We start from the raw sequence: 22,056 nt of genomic DNA on the forward strand, positions 1-22,056 counted from the left end.
AAGGGGGCAGCGCAGCACTTTTTTTTTTTTTTTTTTTTTTTTTTTATGTAGCTAGTCTAGCGCTAGCTACATGATAGCTGCTGACAAGCGGCATCCCCCTATCTTCTTCTAATGCCGCTGGCGATCAAGGCAAGCAGGAAATCCCGTTCAGAACGGCATTACCTGCAGGGCTTCCCCCGTCACCATGGCGACAGGGCGGGATGACGTCACCAACGTCATGGTCGTCAGGGGGAATCCGGATCCACCCCTCAGCGCTGCCTGGCGCTGATTGGCCAGGCTGCGCAGGGGTCTGGGGGGAAGGGGGGGGGGCTCGGCGTGGCGGGTAGTGGCGGCGATTGCGTACCACACGCAGCTAGCAAAGTGCTAGCTGCGTGTAGGGAAAAAAAATTATGAAAATCAGCCCAGCAATCCTCCTGCGCGAGTTACCCCGAGCTCAGCTCGGGATAACCGGCAAGGAGGATAAAGCAATCACCAATTTTAGCAATATCGCAAGGAGCTCCTGTTTACCATTAAAAGTCTGTTATTATGCACAACAGCTCCCCCTTTCCCCCAACAAGTTCAGGCATTAAATCCCTTCATTATGTTTCCCATAATATGCCCCCTTCAAGATAAGTGTTGCTATGTGCCCTCACTACAAGTGCAGCTACCATCCCCCCATATTACCACTGCAGCCATTCTCTCCTGTAAGCCATTGTATTCTGCTAACAAACCATTACCAGGTACAGCTGGCAAACTGTAACATTCATTTGTGATATTTCATATGCTATTAATTTACAGTGTTGAGTATATGGATTTTTTATTGCTAAATTCAATACATCAATAATGCAAATATGGTGTAAAAAGCACTGTACATCCCCTTTAAAGATGAACTGAGTCTGTAACCAAGGATTGAACTTGATTACAATCTGTAGCTGATACCCCCATTCCCATGGGAAATCTATACCTTTTCTCCAATAGATCGTCAGGGGGGTCTGTGTGGCTTATATTGTGGTGAAGCCCCTCCCACAGTGTGATGTCATGACCAAGGTCCTGACAGTTTCCTGTCTGTGAACCTCAAAGCATTGTGGGAAATAACGGCTTTTTCCAATTGCCAAGCAAGCAACATCTCCCTCTGTGCATAGAACTCTCAGTAATAAACATTCCGTACAGATTACTTGGCAGAACTAAAGATGTCACCACCAGTGATACATTTTTGGAAAATATGAATCGGGGAGTGGAAAGATTTTACAATGGGCAAAAACTGACTAAATCATCTATAAATGAGTATTGTAAACAATAAGCTATGTCTTTCATCATGTTATTTTCTCTACAGCTCCTCATGAAATCTTTCCCCTCTCCACAGGGTGAATGGGAGTCAGATCCTCCATTATAACCGTGATGTGAAGAAGCTGAACCTGAGACTGGTTGTGACAAACTATCAGAGCCCCACATCTCCAGGGGACGATGCTCATGAGGCAATGCTGAATGTAACCTCTCCCAAAGAGCTGGTCTTCTCCCTTGCCAGGCCAGTAAGTAGCTGCCATGCATGCCAATGTCTCGTGCGCTGTATAGAGTATTGCTGGCGGTCATGTGCACAGTGCAGTACTCAACAGCAATCCATCTGATGGAACTCGCATTTATATTAGTTACTTCATTACCTTAATTTATTTAAGCACTAGAAAGGACTTTGCGCCTGATCCACAAAGCTTTTTTTGTTAAATTATCTCACCTGATTTATTAACTCACAATTTATCTCTCCTTAAATGACTTAACTCGTGATTTACCTCTCCTTATCTAACTTAACTCATGGTTTAGCTCTCCTTATTTGACATAAGTCATGGTTTGGTTCTTATCAGCTCTGATAAAATCCCAGACTGAGCATTCAGTCTGGCTTTGCTCAGGAATCATCATAGCTGTGTCTGTCTTCTCTGATGACTTTTCAAGCCCAAGCCTGCCCCCTTCTGGCTCTGCTATAATGACTCAGCTATAATGATTCCTGAGCAAAGCCAGACTGAATGCTCAGTTGGGGATTTTTTCAGGGCTGTTAACAAGCAGGCTGAGCAGTGAAGGATGAAACAGAGAGCACGGTAGGTGTTTTTTCTAATGTTCCCACTGATATATATGGTAAAATACATGAGGGTGCTTCGTCTTTGGTTCACTTTAATGTAAATAAGGTCATTGTTTGCCCATTGTAAAATCCTTCCTCTCCCTGATTAAAATTCTTAACGTTATCACAAAAAAAAACACGGCATAACTCGCCTCCTCCAGGTTCACGTCGCTTTTTTTTTTTCAGCCCTCTCAGCTCTTCCTTTCCACCTCCGTGTCCTCTCATATCTGTCAGGATTTTCACCGCTATGGCGTGACCTAGAATGAACCCGGAAGTATTTCAGAGTCTGCACCCTAATGGTGAAAATGCCGGCAGATGAGAGTACATGGCGTTTAAAGTACATCAGTACAGGGGGGTGTTCCTAGGAAGAAGAACTGCAGTTTCCTACTCACCCATATTTGACGTTCTAGTAAGTCGAAGATTCCAATTGACTAGAACTGGGACATCAGGGGACACTGAACTGAGAAAATGGTGCTGTGACATATGTACCATTGACGCACCTAGTGTTATCAAACCTCCTCTCAATTCAGGGGTATTTTAAAGAGAGTCTGAAGCAAGAATAAATCTCGCTTCAGCTCTTATATATAGCAGGGGCATGTGTGCCCCTGCTAACCCGCCGCTATCGTGCCGCACAATGGGGATCCCTTACCCCCCAAATCCCCTCCGTCCTCGCCGGGGATCTTTTCTGCATAGAGGCAGGGCTAACCACCGCAGCCCTGCCTCACGCGTGTCTGTCAGCCTCTCCTCCGCCTCTCCCCCGCCCCTCTCAGTCTTCCTTCGCTGAGAGGGGCGGGGGAGAGGCGTCGATGCGCCGCTGATAGACGGCGCTGAGAGGAAGGGCTACAACCGTTAGCCCTGCCTCAAGAGCAGCAAAATCTACGACCAAGTTGGTCGTAGATTTTGCAGGGGTGGGTTTGGGGGGTAAGGGACCCCCGTTTAGCCGCAGGATAGCGGCGGTTTAGCAGGGGCACACATGCCCCTGCTATATATAAGAGCTGAAGCGAGATTTATTCTCGCTTCAGTGTCTCTTTAAATGAGAAGGATATGGAGACTGACCTATTTATTTCCTTTTAAACAATGCAAATTTCCTGGCTGTCCTGCTGATCCTCTGCCTCTGATACTTTTAGCCATAGACCCTGATCAAGCATGCAGATCAAATGTTTCTAACTGGATTAGCCAGATGCTTGTTTCAGGTGTGTCATTTAAACACTACTGCAGCCAAAGAGATCAGCAGAATAGCCAGGTAACCGGTATTGTTTAAAAAGAAATAAATATGGCAGCCCCCATAGCCCTGTCACTTTCAGATCTGAAAGGTATACTATTTGTACCTAAAATTTAGCCTTTACATCGGCAAGTAAAAAAAAAAGAGACTGAAGCGAACAAATATTGCTATTTTTACCTAGTAGTTCGCTTCAGTACTCTCAGTAGATGTAAACCGCCGCATCCCCGAGCCAAAACGAGGGCTGCAGACCCCCCAAATCCCCGGGGACAACCCTGCCGCCGCTTCCTGAAAGAGGCAGAGCTTTCAGCTGTAGCTCTGCCTCTACTGATGTCAATCGCCGCTGATCGCCGCCTCTCCCCGCCCCTCTCAGTCTTCCTTCACAGGGAGAGGCGGAGATCCACACGGCGATTGACATCAGTAGAGGCAGAGCTACAGCTGAAAGCTCTGCCTCCACGGACAGCAAAATCTATGAGCAAGAAAGTTGTGTATGTTTGCCCGGGGATTTGGGGGGTATAAATCCCTCGTTTTGGCTCGGGGATGCGGCGGTTTGGATCTACTGAGACTACTGAAGCGAACTACCAGGTAAAAATAGCAATTTTTGTTTGCTTCAGAGTCTCTTTAATGCAAATGACACTTAAAATCAGATTTTGGAAGTTTGTTCCTGATTATGGCTCATGTCACATGATCTTCTAACTGTCACTTGGTTTCTCTGATCTTGTAGGCTGGAGTCTGTATCTTTGATGGGACGATTATATGCGAGCTTGGCAATCCATTTAGGAGGAACCAGAGGGTGAGTGATTTACAGTCCTCTTGCTACATTCTCAAATTCACAAAAAATGGGAGGAGCCTTTAACTCCTTTTTGAACAATGGGTCCCTTTGGACCAGAACCTTATTTTTTTTTCTTTTTACACTAATTGGCTCACAGTGATCAGGAGCCAATGAACCACATAGCAATTAATAATCAGATATGAATTAACATATTCATAATCAAGCCTAGCTCAACCCCCCCCATCCTAACAGCTCCCCAACCCAATCACTTTCTCCTCATACTACATGTCTAGAGTCCCTGTCTCCCGCTGTAGGCCTCGGCTTATACACGTTAAGCAATAGAATCTATTCCTCGCCCAGGTCCAGTTGTACTAAGCTACCTAATAGTTGTTCTTTAGCATACAAAGCGGTATACATAAACTGTGTCACTAAAACGTTCAAATCCTGTGGCGGCATTGTAGGTAGAAGAAAGGGCTCCCATCGTTGAAATAATTTTTTTGTTCCTTTTTCCTTATTCAGAATGGCTTCCAGTTTATCCAGAAGCTTGACGTGTCGGAGTTCCTCTTTTAGATCCCATAGGGAAGGGGGGGGGGGGGGGGGGTTGGTGGGTAGCATAAATCCAGCTGTTATAAATAGATTTTCAGGCAGCCAGTAAAACCATATGAATGAAGTCATATACTTTCGTTAGCGTGGTAGTATTTTCTGGGGAATTGAAGAGAAGCATAATCGGATTCATGATCAGTTTACATTTCCCCAGCTTGTTAGCAAATTTCATGACCTCTTCCCAGTACGTTTGGATGATTAGGCAAGTCCACACACAGTGTACCATATCAGCTCGTGGGTGCTTACACTAGTTAGGACAATACTCCACATACCCTGGTCTAGGAGATTTATATACAACAATAAAAGCAAATTTAGCCCTGTACATCATCAACAAATGCGATTCCCTCCATCCCACACTTATCATTACTCTCCTTATCTGGTTGTTTCAGCTGTCTTTAGTCAGCGGAGATTTGGGCCAGCCGTGACGGGCTATTGCGTCCCGTGCACGGGAGTTGCTGGCGTTAAAACTACACCTCATCAGCGTCAGGCAGCCACAAGTGCGGCGTAGTTTTAACTACGGCCGGTGCTGAAGCGGTATTGGCCTAAGTTAAAAAGGAAAACATTCTACTGCCTTTGCATTACTTATTGCCTTCCAGTCACCCACATTATGTTAAGCAACAGCATAATAAGGTTTTACAGAAAAACATGTCCTTGTTACAGCTTATAGAGCTCCATCAGAGCTGCTGCAGTGTCTTTCCTTCCTGGTTTGCTGGTAGCACAGAAAGAGTTAACGTGGATCCGAGATGAACTTTTACTCATTGCATAATTGTGTTCCTTTCCTATTGTTTATAGGGCATTCCTCAAGCCAAATACTTTTTTGTTTTGTTTTAATACTCTAATTCCCTATAAACTAAACAAGCCTCGCCCACAGCTTTTCAGAGAGCCTTGGCATTTACAGACATAAGCAAGGGCTCATGGGAGCTCAGACTGGGCAGGAGGAGGGGGAGGTATTACTAGCCAGAGATTTCAGAGGCAGAGGGGAGGAGGAGGGGGAATTAGGGTTTTTTCACAGGCTGAGGGCTGAAGATGCAGATCAGCTTGCCTGTGTGTAATGTTTACAAACAACATGGCTGCTGTCATTTTATCACAGGAAGAAATAATCATATTCTGTTGAAGCTGTTTGCAGCTAGATTTGCTGTGTAAACCATCTAAACTTTAGATAAGATATATAGACAAGTTACTTGTTATAGTTAGTTCTTCATCTCCGATCCGCTTTAACCTCCTGTGTTTACATATTCGCTCTCAACTCCGCAGACAGCTGAGAGCTCACATTACACTAGATCACGAGACAGGCTATTCTCTATAAACACACACAGGGTGGATTTCTCTGTGTTCTCCTCTCCTGTGCAAGAGTTCAGGTCCGCTTTAAACAGTTTCAGCTACCTTTTTATTTGAGACTCTAAATCACTGTTGTAATACTCGGGCGTCGCCTGTACTCTCCGGTGCTCCAGATTCCTCTGTCTTCTCTTTGCTAATTCACTAAACTTTAATTCCCTCTATGAAACATCCAAGCGGTTCAGGGAGGCCAAATCATTTGTTACGTAAGTCAACTCAGAGGAGAAGTAGGAGGACGTGCATCAAACTCCTGTAATAGAAACCTCACTAACTATAAACCTAAAAACGTTCTGGCTGGAGTTCAGCATTAAGTGTCCCAGTTTTCACCTCAAACGCCCAGTCATGCAAGTTGGATATAAAATATATCCATAGTGTATTTTTACAATAAAATGAATGTTTCTGCATCATGTCTGCCATGACCAGTTTCTTATAACCATTGTTAAGCGAGGCTTGATGGGCTCTGGTGAGTTTCCAGAGTACCTGTTATGCTTGATGGACAACCTGTTGACCTTCCCACTGAGGTGAGAGTCCTCCAAGAGCGTAGAGTCTAAGTGCCCACGGGTGTTCACCAGAGCGCCCCGCAAGGGACGATGGGCTTTCAGCTGCCTATTGTTCACCAGGTTATGGTCAAGGAGAGACCCTAACAGTGAGTCAGAGAACAGGAGACACCACGTTGTGGAGCGTAGAACAGAATCGGCAAACAAGGCGTAGTCAGGCGGTCCGGAATCGGGGCAGGGAGAGTTCTATCATAAATGGTTTAACAGGCCAAGGGTCAGGGCAGGCAGAGTTCTCGCACAAACGGTATAACAGGCACGGGTCAGGGCAGGCGGAGAGCAAGCCGAGGTCAAGAACGGGAATCAATCAGAGAAACTAAGCGGGCAGAGTCACAGGAGCTACTGCTAGCAAGCTGCATGAACTGACAGCAATGATGCTCAGGGCTGGTGGGTTTAAATAGCTGCGCATGCGTTCGACCGGACGCATGAACATACTGCACATGCGTAGAAGTACGCGCCTGCGTACAACTGTCCGCATGAGAACGGCTGCAACCATCCGCGCCTGCGCAGAATGCAAAGCGTGATGATGTCACGCCGAAGGGTGTAATACCATGTGACAAACGTAACAAATGCCGGCTCTTCCTGCGTGCGTGAGGAGAGAGTCGGTGAGTATGACAGTACAGTACCTCCAGCAGAATTCAGGTTACTCTTAGTCATTATAAATCTACTCTTTATTGTCCCCTAACAGGGGATCGGCAGTCGAACAGCTGAATAGCTCACCCGGTGACTAGGAAACGACCATTAATCTTAAACCCCGCCCTCCTGTCACTTACCTGAAGCCTCGCTGGGAAGTCCCAAGCTCTTAGGCCACCCCCACCTTTGTTCCCAACACAGCTCAGCGGCCACCAGGCTCCTTGCCAGGCGTGGGGCTCTCTATTTGTAAGCATTTCTGAACTGGAAAGTAAAAGTGAAAATAAACGCACTCGTCATACTTACCTCCCGTGTAGTCTATTCATCAATCTTTCTTCTCACCCACATCCCTCTCCCGTTTATCCACTCTGATCAATGGAATTCTCCATCCTTCATTTTAAAAAAAGGTGATGACCTCGCAACAGCTTCCTGGCCAGCACTCCGTTAACCAGTAATATCGCTTCAGCCATAGGGAATCATGGACATTACCTTGCACGTTAGTTGTGCTTTCAGTTATAACTGACAGCAACTAATATAATTGCTATCAGTTAAAGCCTCATCTACACGGTACAATTTTCCATCAGGTCGACCAGTGATCTGATAAGAAATTGCATCATGTGTAGAAGACCAAATTGTTTCTGATCAATTATGCAATAGATTTTGCATTTCTAAGTACCCAAAATCTATTGCAAAATCTATCGCAATCCGATTGGAAATTATCTAAAGCCTTGTACACACCATGCAAGAGAGATGTGTGGAATAGATAATTTCCGACAAGTCCAATCTGATTTCCAATTGATATGCATAGAAGTGATCAGAAAATCCGATTGGATCTGTTGGAAATCGACCATCAACTCCTCTATCTGATGGGAAATTGCACGGTCTGTACCAAGCATAATAGATTAATCGATCTGACAGAAAATTGTACCATGTAGATAAGGCTTAAAGGGAATCTGAAGCGAGTAAAATTATTTACAATAAACACATGAGGTAGCTGCAAATGAATATTACATACTAACCTCACCGTCAGTTCCTACCAGAAGCTCACCATTTTCTTCTTACAGTGATCCCTTCCAGTTCTGACAATATTTTGTCAGAACTGAAATATACCAGTTGCTGTTAGTTATATATCAGCAGCTGTCAGTTACAACTGAATGTGCAAGGTAATGTCCATGTTTCCCCATGGTTCAAGTGGGTGATATTACAGATTAACAGTATACTGACCAGGAAGCTGTTAGGGGGTAATGGCCATTTTTAAAATGGAGGACAGAGAATTCCATTGATCACAGTGTACAAACAGGATGCAGGAGATGAGAAAGAGATTGAGGAGTAGACTACACAGGAGGCAAGTATGACCTGTGTATGGTTATTATGACTTTTTATTTTCAGTTCAGGTTCTCTTTAAAGGATACCCCAACTGAAATGTGACATAATGAGATAGACACGTGTATGTACAGTGCCTAGCACACAGATAACTATGCTGTGTTTCTTTTTTTATTTTTCTGCCTGAAAGAGTTAAATATAAGGTATGCAAGTGGCTGACTCAGTCCTGACTCAGACAGGAAGTGACTACAGTGTGACCCTCACTGATAAGAAATTCCAACTATAAAACACTTTCCTAGCAGAAAATGGCTTCTGAGAGCAAGAAAGAGATAAAAAAGGGGAATTTCTTATCAGTGAGGGTCACACTGTAGTCACTTCCTGTCTGAGTCAGGACTGAGTCAGCCACTTACATACCTGGTATTTAACTCTTTCAGGCAGAGAAAGAAAAAAAGGAACACAGCATAGTTATCTGTGTGCTAGGCACTGTACATACACATGTCTATCTCATCATGTCACATTTCAGTTGTGGTATCCTTTAAGGATACCCGAGCTGGCATGTGACATGGTGAGTTAGACATGAGTATGTACAGTGCCTAGCACACAAATAACTATGCTGTGTTTCTTTTTTTTCTTTACCTGCCTGAAAGAGTTAAATATCAGGTATGTAAGTGGCTGACTCAGTCCTGACTCAGACAGGAAGTGACTACAGTGTGACCCTCACTGATAAGAAATTCCAACTATAGGACACTTTCCTAACAGAAAAGGGCTTCTGAGAGCAAAAAAAGAGATAAAAAGGGGAATTTCTTATCAATGAGGGTCACACTGTAGTCACTTCCTGTCTGAGTCAGGACTGAGTCAGCCACTTACATACCTGATATTTAACTCTTTCAGGCAGAGAAAGAAAAAAAAATGAACACAGCATAGTCATTTGTGTGCTAGGCACTGTACATACTCATGTCACATGGCATTTCGGGTATCCTTTAAGGCTTTCAGCTTCCTGAGAGACAAGTCTGACAAGATCTAGTCAAAATTGGAAGGAATCATTGTTAGAAGAAAATGGTGAGGTTAGTATGTAATATTCATTTGCAGCTACGTCATGTGTTTATTTTAAATAATTTTACTCGGTTCAGGTTCCCTTTAAGGCTACACTGATGCCTTTTGGTACTGTAATATAATCACATTGCTAACTCAATGCAATTATTTTGTAATGATGATGTAATAAATTGGTACTTTACCTGTCGCGCTGTCCCCCAAGTGTCCACTGTATTTCCGCATTGGCTTCCCACGTGACTGCCAGCGTTATAGCATGTGGGGCGCATATGTGACGTCCCGCTATACGCCGGTAGTCACTTGGGAAGTACAGCGGACATGCAGCAGACGGCGTGACGGGTAAAGTGTTTTAATGCAAGGACAGCGGCCAGGGGTTTCCATCGGGTTCGTTCACGATTTATCGCATGTGGTAATCTTATAATTTTGTTTATTTGTCAGGCTGAGATCGTTATCACCTTTGAAGCCTCTGGAATTGGTTTAAAGACAAGAGAAGTAACTACTGGACTGCAGCTATCCACGTAAGTCACTTTACATGGCCTAATATGGCAAATCCACATAAATGAGAAATGGTGTACAGCATTATAACATCTGTGCTAAACCAACATGGCATAGAGGCATTTATCCAGAGCATCGACTTTGTTCAGGAAGCATCACCCAAAACATGTTACAGTTTAATTGCATTGCTCTACATGCAGCAATTAGATTACCCAGCATCCTCTCTGTCACGGTCATTGTTTTTATGTTGTTATCGACAGTTCTGCTTCCTTCCTTGTATAGACTCTTCTTCCTGGAGACTCTGCCTGCCACACTGCTAAGCTGTCAGCTTCACGAGAGAAGTCCTCACACTGGACAGATACAAGGGTGCATATTCAACCAACCACACAAGGAGCACATGACTATTCTACTGGTACTTACGCCACATAGCGCGTGTTGCACCATTAGCGTGACCTGTGTTGCCTAGGTAATGGACATGTTGGTAGCGTAACAAGTGCTATGCAAACCAGCATAATTCATGTTACCTTAGCAATAGGGTGTTACCTAGGTTACTTGGGTCAATGTAATTGCACACTGTGCGCTATGTCAGGGGCATAAGTACTGGTAAAATGATACGGGCTACCTGTGCATGGCAATTGTACCGCTGGTTGGTGAATATGCCCCAAAGACTATTTGGGTCAGATTTACTAAATTATCTCCGGAAATCTCTAATGCTGGGTACACACGGTAAGATTTTCTGTGCAATTTTGCGAAACCGATCGTACTTCCCGCACAATTCCGCACACGATTCTGCGCTCAATTCTCTTATCTTCATTCCTTTTTCTTATCTTTTTTCCATTCACCGCTATGAGAAATCGAGCACGAAAACGATCGGTAGCAATATCGGACATGACGGATTTTATCTATTGCACGGAAAATCGTACCGTGTGTATTCGGCATAAGGCTCTTTTCACACTAAGGGCTTAATTCGCTAAACCGTGATAACTCACATATCACACCTTATCAGAGATATCACACCTTATCAGAGTAGCATAGGCTCAGGGCAGGACGAATGGCATTGCCAATTAGCAGGCATAAGTTCGTAGGGCTCGTTATGCTACTCTGATAAGGCGTGTTAACTTTGATAAGGTGTGATATCTTCGATAAGGTGTATATTTGAGTTATCACAGTTTAGTGAAACAACCCCAAATGCGTTGTGTTACGCATCCTGAAAAGGAGTATTGCAACGTAACAGTGATATAAAGTTGCATTGCAGCCGACCGCTGTGATGCGATCCGTACAGTACAGCCTACAGTCCATAGACTTTACGCATGTCACCTGGTAAAGCACTGCATGCTGGGCATCACCCTGTCGCAAATCAGCGCACCGCAAAATTATTTTTTTTATGTTTTTTTGTATATTCATACTCACTGTTTGTACTTGTTTTGACGCAAACCAACACAGCAGTTTAAAGGATACCCGAAGTGACATGTGACATGATGAGATAGACATGTGTATGTACAGTGCCTAGCACACAAATAACTATGCTGTGTTCCTTTTTTTCTTTCTCTGCCTGAAAGAGTTAAATATCAGGTATGTAAGTGGCTGACTCAGCCAGGAAGTGACTACAGTGTGACCCTCACTGGTAAGAAATTCCAACTACAAAATACTTTCCTAGCAGAAAATGAGAGCAAGAAAGAGGTAAAAAGGGAAATTTCTTATCAGTGAGGGTTACACTGTAGTCACTTCCTGTCTGAGTCAGGACTGAGTCAGCCACTTACATACCTGATATTTAACTCTTTCAGGCAGAGAAAGAAAAAAAGGAACACTGCATAGTTATTTGTGTGCTAGGCACTGTACATACACGTCTTAATAGTAGAGGTGACTAAACCTCATGGATCTGCATGACTGTGCGTGCTGCCGCATTTATTTCCCATGGACTCACAGTCCCTTGGAATGCTTATATGCAAGGTTTGCAGCACTGCACTTCAATACACAACCAGTCTGTACAGTATATATAATAATGATTAAATGGTCTCATATGTATTTTTTCAAAAATGTTTCAAAATCTTTATTTCAAAAGTTATCAGAACGTTAAAATAGTTGGGGATAGGGAATGATGGGGGTAAGGGAACAGATAAAATCAGTAAACACGTTGCGGAGCTAAATAATCCACTTTACTGGCCAGCTTTCAGATTTAGGAACCAATCATACGTTCATACACACAGACATACCAGAAATGAACAGACTTAATCTAGGGTGGTACCACCAGACTGTGTAGTGCACACTGTGACGATTGATAATGGTTGACTGATCAGTTTTTTAGTAGTCCTAAGCTGTTTGCAGTCAAGCTGTTATATCCCATACAGCGTGTTTAGAGTTCAGTTCAGTTTGTAATGATAAGCAGATGTTAGGCAGATATTAGTGCAGGATAGCTTTAAAGCAGGGAATAGCAAGCAGTTTTCTTATTTGTCAAAGAGTAAGCATAGCAGCTATATACAGTCCAGTATTGCCAACAAATAGCAGTGGGCAGTTATCTCACCACTCCCTCTGATTTCTGTTCTATGTCTATCAGGGCTGTGGAGTCGGAGTCGTGGAGTCGGAGTCGGGCAATTTTGGGTGCCTGGAGTCGGAGTCGGGAAAAAATGCACCGACTCCGACTCCTAATGAATTTGTAACTGTAATTAAAATAGAAAATATGATAAAATGTTCTATTTCTCAGATAATAGTCATTAAAAATAATGTATATATACAGTATATATACAGTAATAGCTGTGCTTAGTCCACAAAAATGAAATAAACTAATCAAAATTAGTTACTTGTGCTGCTTCAATAAAGCAGTCCCTGTATTTTTCAGGTCAGATATACATATCTGATTGTGACTGTATATATGATGTGTACACAGGAATCTCTTATATATACTAAATAACATCTATGCTGTAAGAATAAAGCCTGATGTGTAGCTGTGTCACTAATAGAGATGGTCAACGAGATGGAAATAATTCTGCATTGATGCTGATTTATACAAATGTATGCGCTCTCTGCTCATGAAATCAAATAATTTGATATGTTGTTAAAATTTGGTTTGGTGACTACAAATTAAAGGGTAACTGAGACGGATGAAAAGGAAAGTTTTATACATACCTGGGGCTTCCTCCAGACCCCTTCAGGCTAATCAGTCCCTTGCTGTCCTCCACCACCCGGATCTTCTGCTATGAGTCCTGGTAATTCAGCCAGTCAGCGCTGTCCGGCCGCATGCCGCTCCCACAGCCAGGAACATTCTGCACCTGCGCAATAGTGCTGCACAGGTGTAGTATGCTCCTGGCGGCGGAGTGTGTGCATGCGCACTACGCCCGACTGGCTCAAGTACCTGGACTCATAGCAGAAGATCCAGGTGGCAGAGGACAGCGAGGGACTGATTAGCCTGAAGGCGGCTGGAGGAATCCCCAGGTATGTATAAAACTTTAATTCAATCTGTCTCAGGTTTACTTTGTTACACAGTAGTACTATACTCTACATATGCACTCCCCACAGAGCTGCAGGGAATCCACTGAGAATGCTGTGCACATTGAACACAGAGGTGTTGTCTGTTTACAATCTCCTCATTCCCCTGCAGAGTACCTGCACATCATTCTTACATGTACCCACACTTACATTGCCTAGGGCCTGATAGATGTTCTTTGTTCCGGTTTGTACCTTTTACAAGTACTCTTACCAAGGACTAGTTTTAGTCTAAAGGGAATAAATATGGCAGTCTCCATATCCTTCTCACTTCAGTTGTCTTGTAAAATTCCTGAGCGTTGGCAGTTAAGAGACGAATTTCATGTTACATACTTTTAATCAACAAAATTGTAATATGCAAATTAGAGGAGTCGGAGTCGGAGGATTCCTAAACTGAGGAGTCGGAGTCGGTGGATTTTTGGACCGACTCCACAGCCCTGATGTTGTCTATCTCATCATGTCACATGTCAGTTGGGGTATCCTTTAAACGGGATAGACGACTTAACCTCTTTTCCACTGTACTAAGGGAGGGGGGGGGGGGGGAGTTTTCTTTTCTGTCTGTGTCCAAATGGGGATTTTTTTTAACTTCCTGCGAGTTGTGGTAATGATTACTGAGACAGGAAATCAGGAGAAATCTTCCTAATAAGGACCCAGACAGGAATCAAATCCTGCTTGGTTTTAACCCATCTGAATCCTATCTTCAGTTAAAGCGGACCTAAACCCAGAAGTTCCTCTCTGCTCTAAAAGATACACAACAGCATCATAACCTTTAAAGAAAAACATTTCTTTGTTACACCTGCTACAAATCCTAAAATAATTCTGCAGTGTTTCTACTTCCTGATTCATGGAAGCCGACATATTGTTAACCACCTGTGCTTTCAAACGGCCTTATCCACCATCTCTGCCATAGGCAGTCATGTGACACAGAGGGGAGATCGGATTACAATTGCGTTTAGGCACAAATGAGGGGGAATTAAACAGGCTAAACTCTCTCAGTACATACAGAGTGCATTTCTTGTATTTCTTCAGTCCTGTGCAAGAGTTGAGGTCCATTTTAATATAAGTGTTGCCTGTAATACTGTGGTGCTGATACCTCTGACCTGTAGATGGCACTGCACTACTTGCATTGTTGATAGATTATCTGTACTGTTGTGTGTTGTTGGTTCCTGTTGGTGCATGCTGGAGACACAGAGAAAAGTACTGCTTCATGTAGGCAGCAGCTGAAGCTTGTAAATATACCTAGTTTCAGTTATTCTGCATCTGTGATTACTGAACACACCAGATACTGCATTATATTTATAAGCTATAGCATACAGTGTATGTTTGTGTAACTATAACACAACTTCTCATTTGTTTTCCAGGCTAAGCAAACAGGCCGATCTGGAAGAACAGTTTGCCGACTTCTTGGTAGATTACACGCTGCAAACATCATTATCTGTGTACGTTGTCTACAGTACTTCACTGGCATATGCCTAGTTATAGGAGTTACTGTAAGGTAGCCATACACTGGTCGATTTGCCATCAGATTCGACCAACAGACAGATCCCTATCTGATGGAATCTGATCAGAGAGGGATCGTATGGCTACCTTTACTGCAAACAGATTGTGAATCAATTTCAGCCTGAAACCGATCACAATCTGTGGTGGTGCCGCTGCCTTCCCCCCCATCCCGCATACATTACCTGCTCCGCCGGCACTACTCCCGGGTCTCCGCTCTTCTTCTCCGTCTCCACTCTGGTCTCCAGGTCCAGCATGCTTTACTTCTTCCTGTCTGGGGGAAGTTTAAACAGTAGAGCGCCCTCTACTGTTTAAACTTCCTGCCGGGACAGGAAGAAGGGAAGCATGCCGGAGACCAGAGCGGAGACGGAGAAGAAGAGCGGAGACCCGGGAGTCGCGCCGGCGGAGCAGGTAATGTATGCGGCTCTATTGCGTCGGTCGTCGGGCACTCGAACGCCGCTAGCGATGCGCTCTTTACCCACGGGCGATCGACAGTTATTTTCCGCACGGCGCGATCGACGGGATCGGATGGAATGGATCGAAATTCGGCGTGTAGCGTGAACGATTGGCAGCAGATTCGATCCCAGTGATCGAATCTGCTGTCGAAACGGGCGCAAATCGGGCCAGTGTATGGCCAGCTTAAATAACTTTTGTATACGGTTTTCCCTTAAAGAGGAACTTCAATCAAGGATTGGAATTCATTACAATCAGTAGCTGATACCCCCTTTCCCATGATAATCATTACCTTTTCTCAACTAGATCATCAGGGGGGGTGTTTGGCTGATAATGTGGTGGAACCCTTCCCACAGTGTGATGTCATGACCAAGGTCCTGACAGTTTCCTGTCAGTGAAACTCATTGCATTGTGGGAAATAATGGCTTTTCTCGCTTTGTGCATAGAACTCTCAGTAACAAACATTCCGTTCAGAATATAAATCATAGATAGATAAAGCAGTACTATGAGTACACAGTAGTAGATATACACATAGGTAATCTGAAGGCGCAGGGGAGATAAAGTCTCTTAAAGAAATTCTGTACTGAAAAAACAACCCTCTGGTACTTGCCTCGGGAGGAGGAGGCCTATGCATCCTACTGAGGCTTCCCCCGTCCTCCGGTGTCCCGGCAATCCAGCGCTGTGTCCCCCTGAACAGCGGTGAGCTAAATATTTACCTACCACGATCCTGCACAGGTGTACTAGCGGCTCTCCGTTCAGGTAAGGCGGAAATAGCTGCACCTGATCGTATCCGCTCTGCTGCGCAGGTGCGAGTCCTTTGTGCATGCGTAGTAGAGTGGATACGATCGGGTTCGGAGATTCCCACAACCCCCACCCCATGTTAATGCTTTGTTTTGCTTTGGCAATGCATTTGGTCCTGCCAGTAAAGCTTTTTTGGATTTGGACAGCTTCTCTCGTAGGCTGTACTTATGCCAGTTCTAGTTTACATATATGGAGACAAAGGGGGAGAAAGCGCACTCAGTGTGTAGATTATGAAAAGTGGCCAGCCGGCCGTAGAATGATCTCACCTCAGTGTAGTGCTGGTTAGCCCATATGGGTGTACCAGCTCGCAGGCTTTGTCTGTGTGCAAGCTGTCTTCCACCTTCCAGCACTTTTCATAATCCACACACTGAGTGCGCTTTCTCCCACTTTGTCTCCATATATCCTAGCCATCCTGCACGGAAATTGAGAGCTGCACCAACTATACACAGCACAACTCTGATCGCTCCTCCGGAACCTCCGGAAGTTCAGTTTACTTTACTACAAGTTCTAGTTTACAGGGGCATCATGTAATGACATCCTCAGTGCCAGACTGGGAGCTGGAAAAACTGAGGAAATCCTCCTGCAGGCCAAGCAGCAGTAACCCTGTGTTATCAATCCCAATAGAAACCTGCAGCAAGTCTTCACTGTGAGCAGCAACACCTGATTACTTCTGCTTGGTCAGCAAGTGGATTTTCCAGCTCCCAGTCCGACACTGGACATCCTGGTGTGCATCCTGAATAAACGTATAATAATAATAATAATAATCCAAACATTTGTATAGCGCTTTTCTCCTGTCGGACTCAAAGCGCTCAAGAGCTGCAACCACTGGGACGTGCTCAAGAGGCCACCCTGCAGTGTTAGGGAGTCTTGCCTTGAACTCCTTACTGAATAGGTACTTGACCTAGCCAGGATTTGAACCCTGGTCTCCCATGTCAAAGGCGGTGCCCTTAACCAGTACACTTTCCAGCCACTACACTTCAAGTCTGGAAAAGGTGAACATGTGCCTAGGGGTCTACTGCAAACCTTACACTGCCAGCAGTACGGCACAGAGAATCTGTACTAATATAGGGACACAAAGAGGAGACGGACTACTTTGATGTGTTCACTCAAGTTGGAGTATCGCTCTATATTCTCCAGTGGTCTCCAGCCAATTGGGTCAGTTAGGCCCTGTGTCATTTAATGTCTCCTGAATCTGCACACTCCCCATACTTGGCACCATGGAATTCTTCATGAGTGTCAGAAACGTGTGGCCCATCATCTGTTTTGGTGCTGATGTATTGGAGGCAGAAAAAGGTGGTGGTGGTGGTGGTGGTGGGGGGGGGGGGGTAAAGAGGCGCCCAAGGTGAATAAAATACATTAAAAGCCACTAAAATATAAATAAATGAGGTGGCTTACCTCAAGGATGACACACCCATATAGGAATGGATATTTATTAGCACAGGCAACGCTTTTCGTGGGAACGCGCCCACTTCCTCAGGCTAAACAAACTGCCACTAAATGCCGGTAGCTGGATTCAAGGAGTTTGTAACTTAGCTATATACGATTACTAGTAGGATTTTGCTTTCCACAGAGGACACGTTTTCTAACTAATCTGTGCTTGTATCTCCAGGAAGCCGATTCACATGCAGACCTACTTCAGCGGTAAAGTGGTGGGAGAGTCCGCTATGAAGGCAGCTCATGATGTCGGAAGTCCTGTGGCCTTCACATTTGTGGTAAGAGCTGAAAGTCGAGTCCAGTAATAAGAATGAGATTTATGTGAGGATTAGAAGGATGAGTTTTTGTGTCTTTCTTCAGGTGGAAAACTATGGAGACCCGCTGGAGAACGTGGGCTCTCTGATCCTGGCTGTGGACTGGCCACATGAAGTGACCAATGGGAAATGGCTTCTCTATCCTACAGAGGTCACGGTCAATACAGGAAACGTCACACACTGTCACCCTCCCGGCCATGTGATTAATCCTTTGAACCTCACAGTAAGTTTTATTTTTGTTCCTTTGACACATTAGTCACTAGGGGCGTAACTAGATGGGAGCACTCCCTGTGACTACAGCGGGGGCCAGAGCTGTAGGGTAACCCCAACTACCACTACCCTTCCTCTGATACAGGGGACTATATGTCAGATCAGGTGGTTTTGTGGCTACAACTGTTATGGGTGTGAAAATCATGATGACCACACTTGTTTTATGACCCTTGTGAGATGGGCAGTCAGGCCGTGAGGGTTGCAAGGGGTTGGCAAGGGAAAGTGTGTAAACATTGGGGGGCCCTATCAACGTTTTGCTGGGAAGGGACCCATAAATTATAGTTACTCCTCTGCAGGCCCGGATTTACATCACAGGAGCCTATAGGCACAGATGTCCTGGCACCCTAGACTCCGCCCTCCATGCATGCAGGCCTGGATTTACATCACAGGAGCCTATAGGCACAGATCTCCTGGCACCCTAGACTCCGCCCTCCATGCATGCAGGCCTGGATTTACATCACAGGAGCCTATAGGCACAGATGTCCTGGCACCCTAGACTCCACCCTCCATGCATGCAGGCCAGGATTTACATCACAGGAGCCTATAGGCACAGATGTCCTGGCACCCTAGACTCCGCCCTCCATGCATGCAGGCCAGGATTTACATCACAGGAGCCTATAGGCACAGATGTCCTGGCACCCTAGACTCCGCCCTCCATGCATGCAGGCCAGGATTTACATCACAGGAGCCTATAGGTACAGATGTCCTGGCACCCTAGACTCCACCCTCCATGCATGCAGGCCAGGATTTACATCACAGGAGCCTATAGGCACAGATGTCCTGGCACCCTAGACTCCGCCGTCCATGCATGCAGGCCAGGATTTACATCACAGGAGCCTATAGGCACAGATGTCCTGGCACCTCAGACTTCACTCTCCATAAACCTACAAACACCCGCTGAGCTGCACCCCAAGTGTGCTGCCCGGCCCAGCTGTCACTTCTCCCTTATTTCCCTTGCCTGTCATAGGTATCTACAGGTGCCCCTTAGCATTAGGTAGCGTGAAATACACTCAATATTAAGTAGCTAGAAGTTCCCCCAAGTATTAGGTAGCTAGAGAAACCTCAGTATTAAGTAGCTAGAGATGCCTCTAACTTAAAGTGGATCCGAGATAAACTTTTACTCATTGCATAATTGTGTTCCTTTCATATAGTTTATAGGGCATTCCTCAAGCCAAATACTTTTATTTGTTTTGTTTTAATACTCTAATTCCCTATAAACTAAACAAGCCTCGCCCACAGCTCCTTTTGTGCCTTGGCACTGTAGCAAGGGCTTATGGGAGCTCAGTCTGGGCAGGAGGAGGAGGAAGAGGTTACTAGCCATAGATTTCAGAGGCAGAGGAGGGGAGGCTGAGGGCTGAGATGCTATCAGCTCGCCTGTGTAATGAGACAAACAGAACATAGCTGCCCTCATTGTATCACAGGAATAAATAATCATGTTCTATTGAAGCTGTTTGCAGCTAGATATGCTGTATAAACTATCTAAACTTTAGATATATAGACAAGTTACTTGTTATAGTTTACTTTTTCATCTCGGATCCACTTTAAGGGAAATCTTGTTAGTGGAATGCTTTCAGCAAGCAACCTTCATTTACACTCTCATCAGTACTCTGCATAGGAAAGGAGAGAGAGAGGCACTCAGAGAGGGGAGTGGGCCGCCTTTCAGTCATCAGGCGCCTGTAGCCCTGTTAGTCCCCTTATTTTTGATGAGTGACAAGGAACACCTGATTTGTGGGAAATATGATGACAAAACCATCCGTAGCCATCCTGACTCTGAAAATACATGCTGATTGGTTTAGGCTCCTTTCATACTACATGGAGAACATTGCAGTGCCATTATTCTTCACTCGCGCCCGCAATGGCTTGGAAAAGTTGCACCGCATGTTAACTGTGGGGTGTGACCATAGAGTAGCATGAAAGTAAGCCTCACTGCCACTGTAAATGCGCACATTATTCTGCAAACGCACTGCATCCACTGCATTGCCCTACAGAACCCACTGCAACGCAATCAGTTTGATAGCTCCATAGGATAATCCTTGTGTTTGCGCTGTAATGTTATGATTTTGTCCGTTGTGACGCAACGTAACAAAGAGTGAATTCATTGCCAATAATTTGGTGTAATTCAACCGAGTTAAAGGGGCACTATGGCGAACAATTGTAAAATATGTGCAAACATATACAAATAAGAAGTACGTTTTTTTCCTGAGTAAAATGAGCCATACATTACTTTTCTCCTATGTTGCTGTCACTTACAGTAGGTAGTAGAAAGCTGACATTACCCACAGATTTTGGACTAGTCCATCTCTTCATAGGGGATTCTCATGGATTTATTTATTTTCAAAAGCACTAAGTGAATGGCAGTTGCTCTGTCCAACTGCCAAAAAAACTGTGTAGCGAGGAGGGAAGCTGGCCAGCATCATTGTTTAAATGCTTTTTAGGGAATATCTTTATAAAGAATAAAAGCCTTGCTGAGAATCCCCTATGAAGAGATGGACTAGTCCAAAACCTGTCGGTAATGTCAGATTTCTACTACCTACTGTAAGTGACAGCAACATAGGAGAAAAGTAATTTATGGCTCGTTTTACTCTGGAAAGAAAGTACTTCTTATTTGTTTGTTTGCACATATTTTAAATTTTACAGTTTTTTGCCATAGTGCCCCTTTAAGGATAATTGGTGTTAATTTTTTGCAAGCATGGATTCCTTTGCAGCCACAATATCTGTAGGTGTGTCCAGGGCAGCAGATATTGCCCCACCCTCCCAGACACTCCCTGCATTGCAAGCAGGCGTGGCCTCACAGAGCCCCTCCCTCAGGCAGGTTCCAGACTGTTTGTCAAACAAAACAATAAGTCCATCTTTAGCCACAAGAATTAGGTTCACATCTGCGATTTTGCCAAAAAGGATCCGGTGAGTGGATCCGGTCTCCACTTCACCGGATCTGGATGGCTCAGTCCGCGGCCCGGTTCACATAGTAAAAATGGATATGATCAATGATTGATCAGATCCATTTCTCTCAGCAAATACATACCTAATCTTCAGTAGCAGCCGGCAGTAGAGGCTTCCTCTTCTTCCGCTGTGACTAGTCACATGACGCGGAAGTAGACGGAAGCCTCTACCGCCGGCTGCTACAGAAGATTAGGTATGTATAAACCCTCCCTAGCCCACCCGCCCGGCTGCTGCACCCTCCCTCACCCTCCCGTCGCTAGATTTGCATCGGCCCCTGCCCCCATCCCCCGTGGAACGGTCCGTTTCTTCACTAGTGTGAAGAAACGTTCCGTTACCCATTGCACCCAATGCTGCAGTATTTTTTGTCCGGATCCGTTCCGCTGGGCAGAACAGTCCGGAAAATTAGGGCCTGCAGCATTTTTCAGATCCAGAGACCGGAACGTATCCGTAGCAACAGACGCATGTGAATGGATCCATAGGTTACCATTGGATCCTTTCACATCCGGTCCGTTTGTAGAGTATACGTTCCGGTTCCGATCTGGAAAAAAAAACCGCAAATGTGAACCGGGCCGATGTGCAGTGTGATCGGTTAGAAATAGTATTTTAGTTGTCACATTGACAGAGAAATTGTAGTCCTACTTTTAAACCTCTTGCTATTCCTACACATCGGTTTATGTTTTGCCTTTCAGCTGTCGGACGGAAGGAGACGCAGAGATCTTTCAGACCTGATAGATGTCCAGACTCTGGCAGCTACTAAACGAGAGAAGCCAAACACTCAACTGGTGGGTGATTGTTCTGAA

General features: G+C 44.8%; 1 protein-coding gene across 2 annotated transcripts in view; it reads left to right on the top strand.

Moving 5' to 3' along the window:
- ITGA3 (integrin subunit alpha 3) overlaps nt 1-22,056 on the top strand; it is a 180,530-nt gene that overhangs the window by 135,194 nt on the left and 23,280 nt on the right. For both annotated transcript variants that reach the window (XM_068263981.1, XM_068263982.1), the window contains exons 15-21: nt 1,343-1,508; nt 4,030-4,098; nt 10,011-10,090; nt 14,909-14,986; nt 17,908-18,010; nt 18,093-18,269; nt 21,946-22,038. In XM_068263981.1, coding sequence (XP_068120082.1) covers nt 1,343-1,508; nt 4,030-4,098; nt 10,011-10,090; nt 14,909-14,986; nt 17,908-18,010; nt 18,093-18,269; nt 21,946-22,038 — 766 coding nt within the window. The remainder of the gene's footprint in view (nt 1-1,342; nt 1,509-4,029; nt 4,099-10,010; nt 10,091-14,908; nt 14,987-17,907; nt 18,011-18,092; nt 18,270-21,945; nt 22,039-22,056) is intronic.

Source organism: Hyperolius riggenbachi, chromosome 12 (genome assembly GCF_040937935.1).
Source record: "Hyperolius riggenbachi isolate aHypRig1 chromosome 12, aHypRig1.pri, whole genome shotgun sequence".
NCBI classification, from domain to species: domain Eukaryota; kingdom Metazoa; phylum Chordata; class Amphibia; order Anura; family Hyperoliidae; genus Hyperolius; species Hyperolius riggenbachi.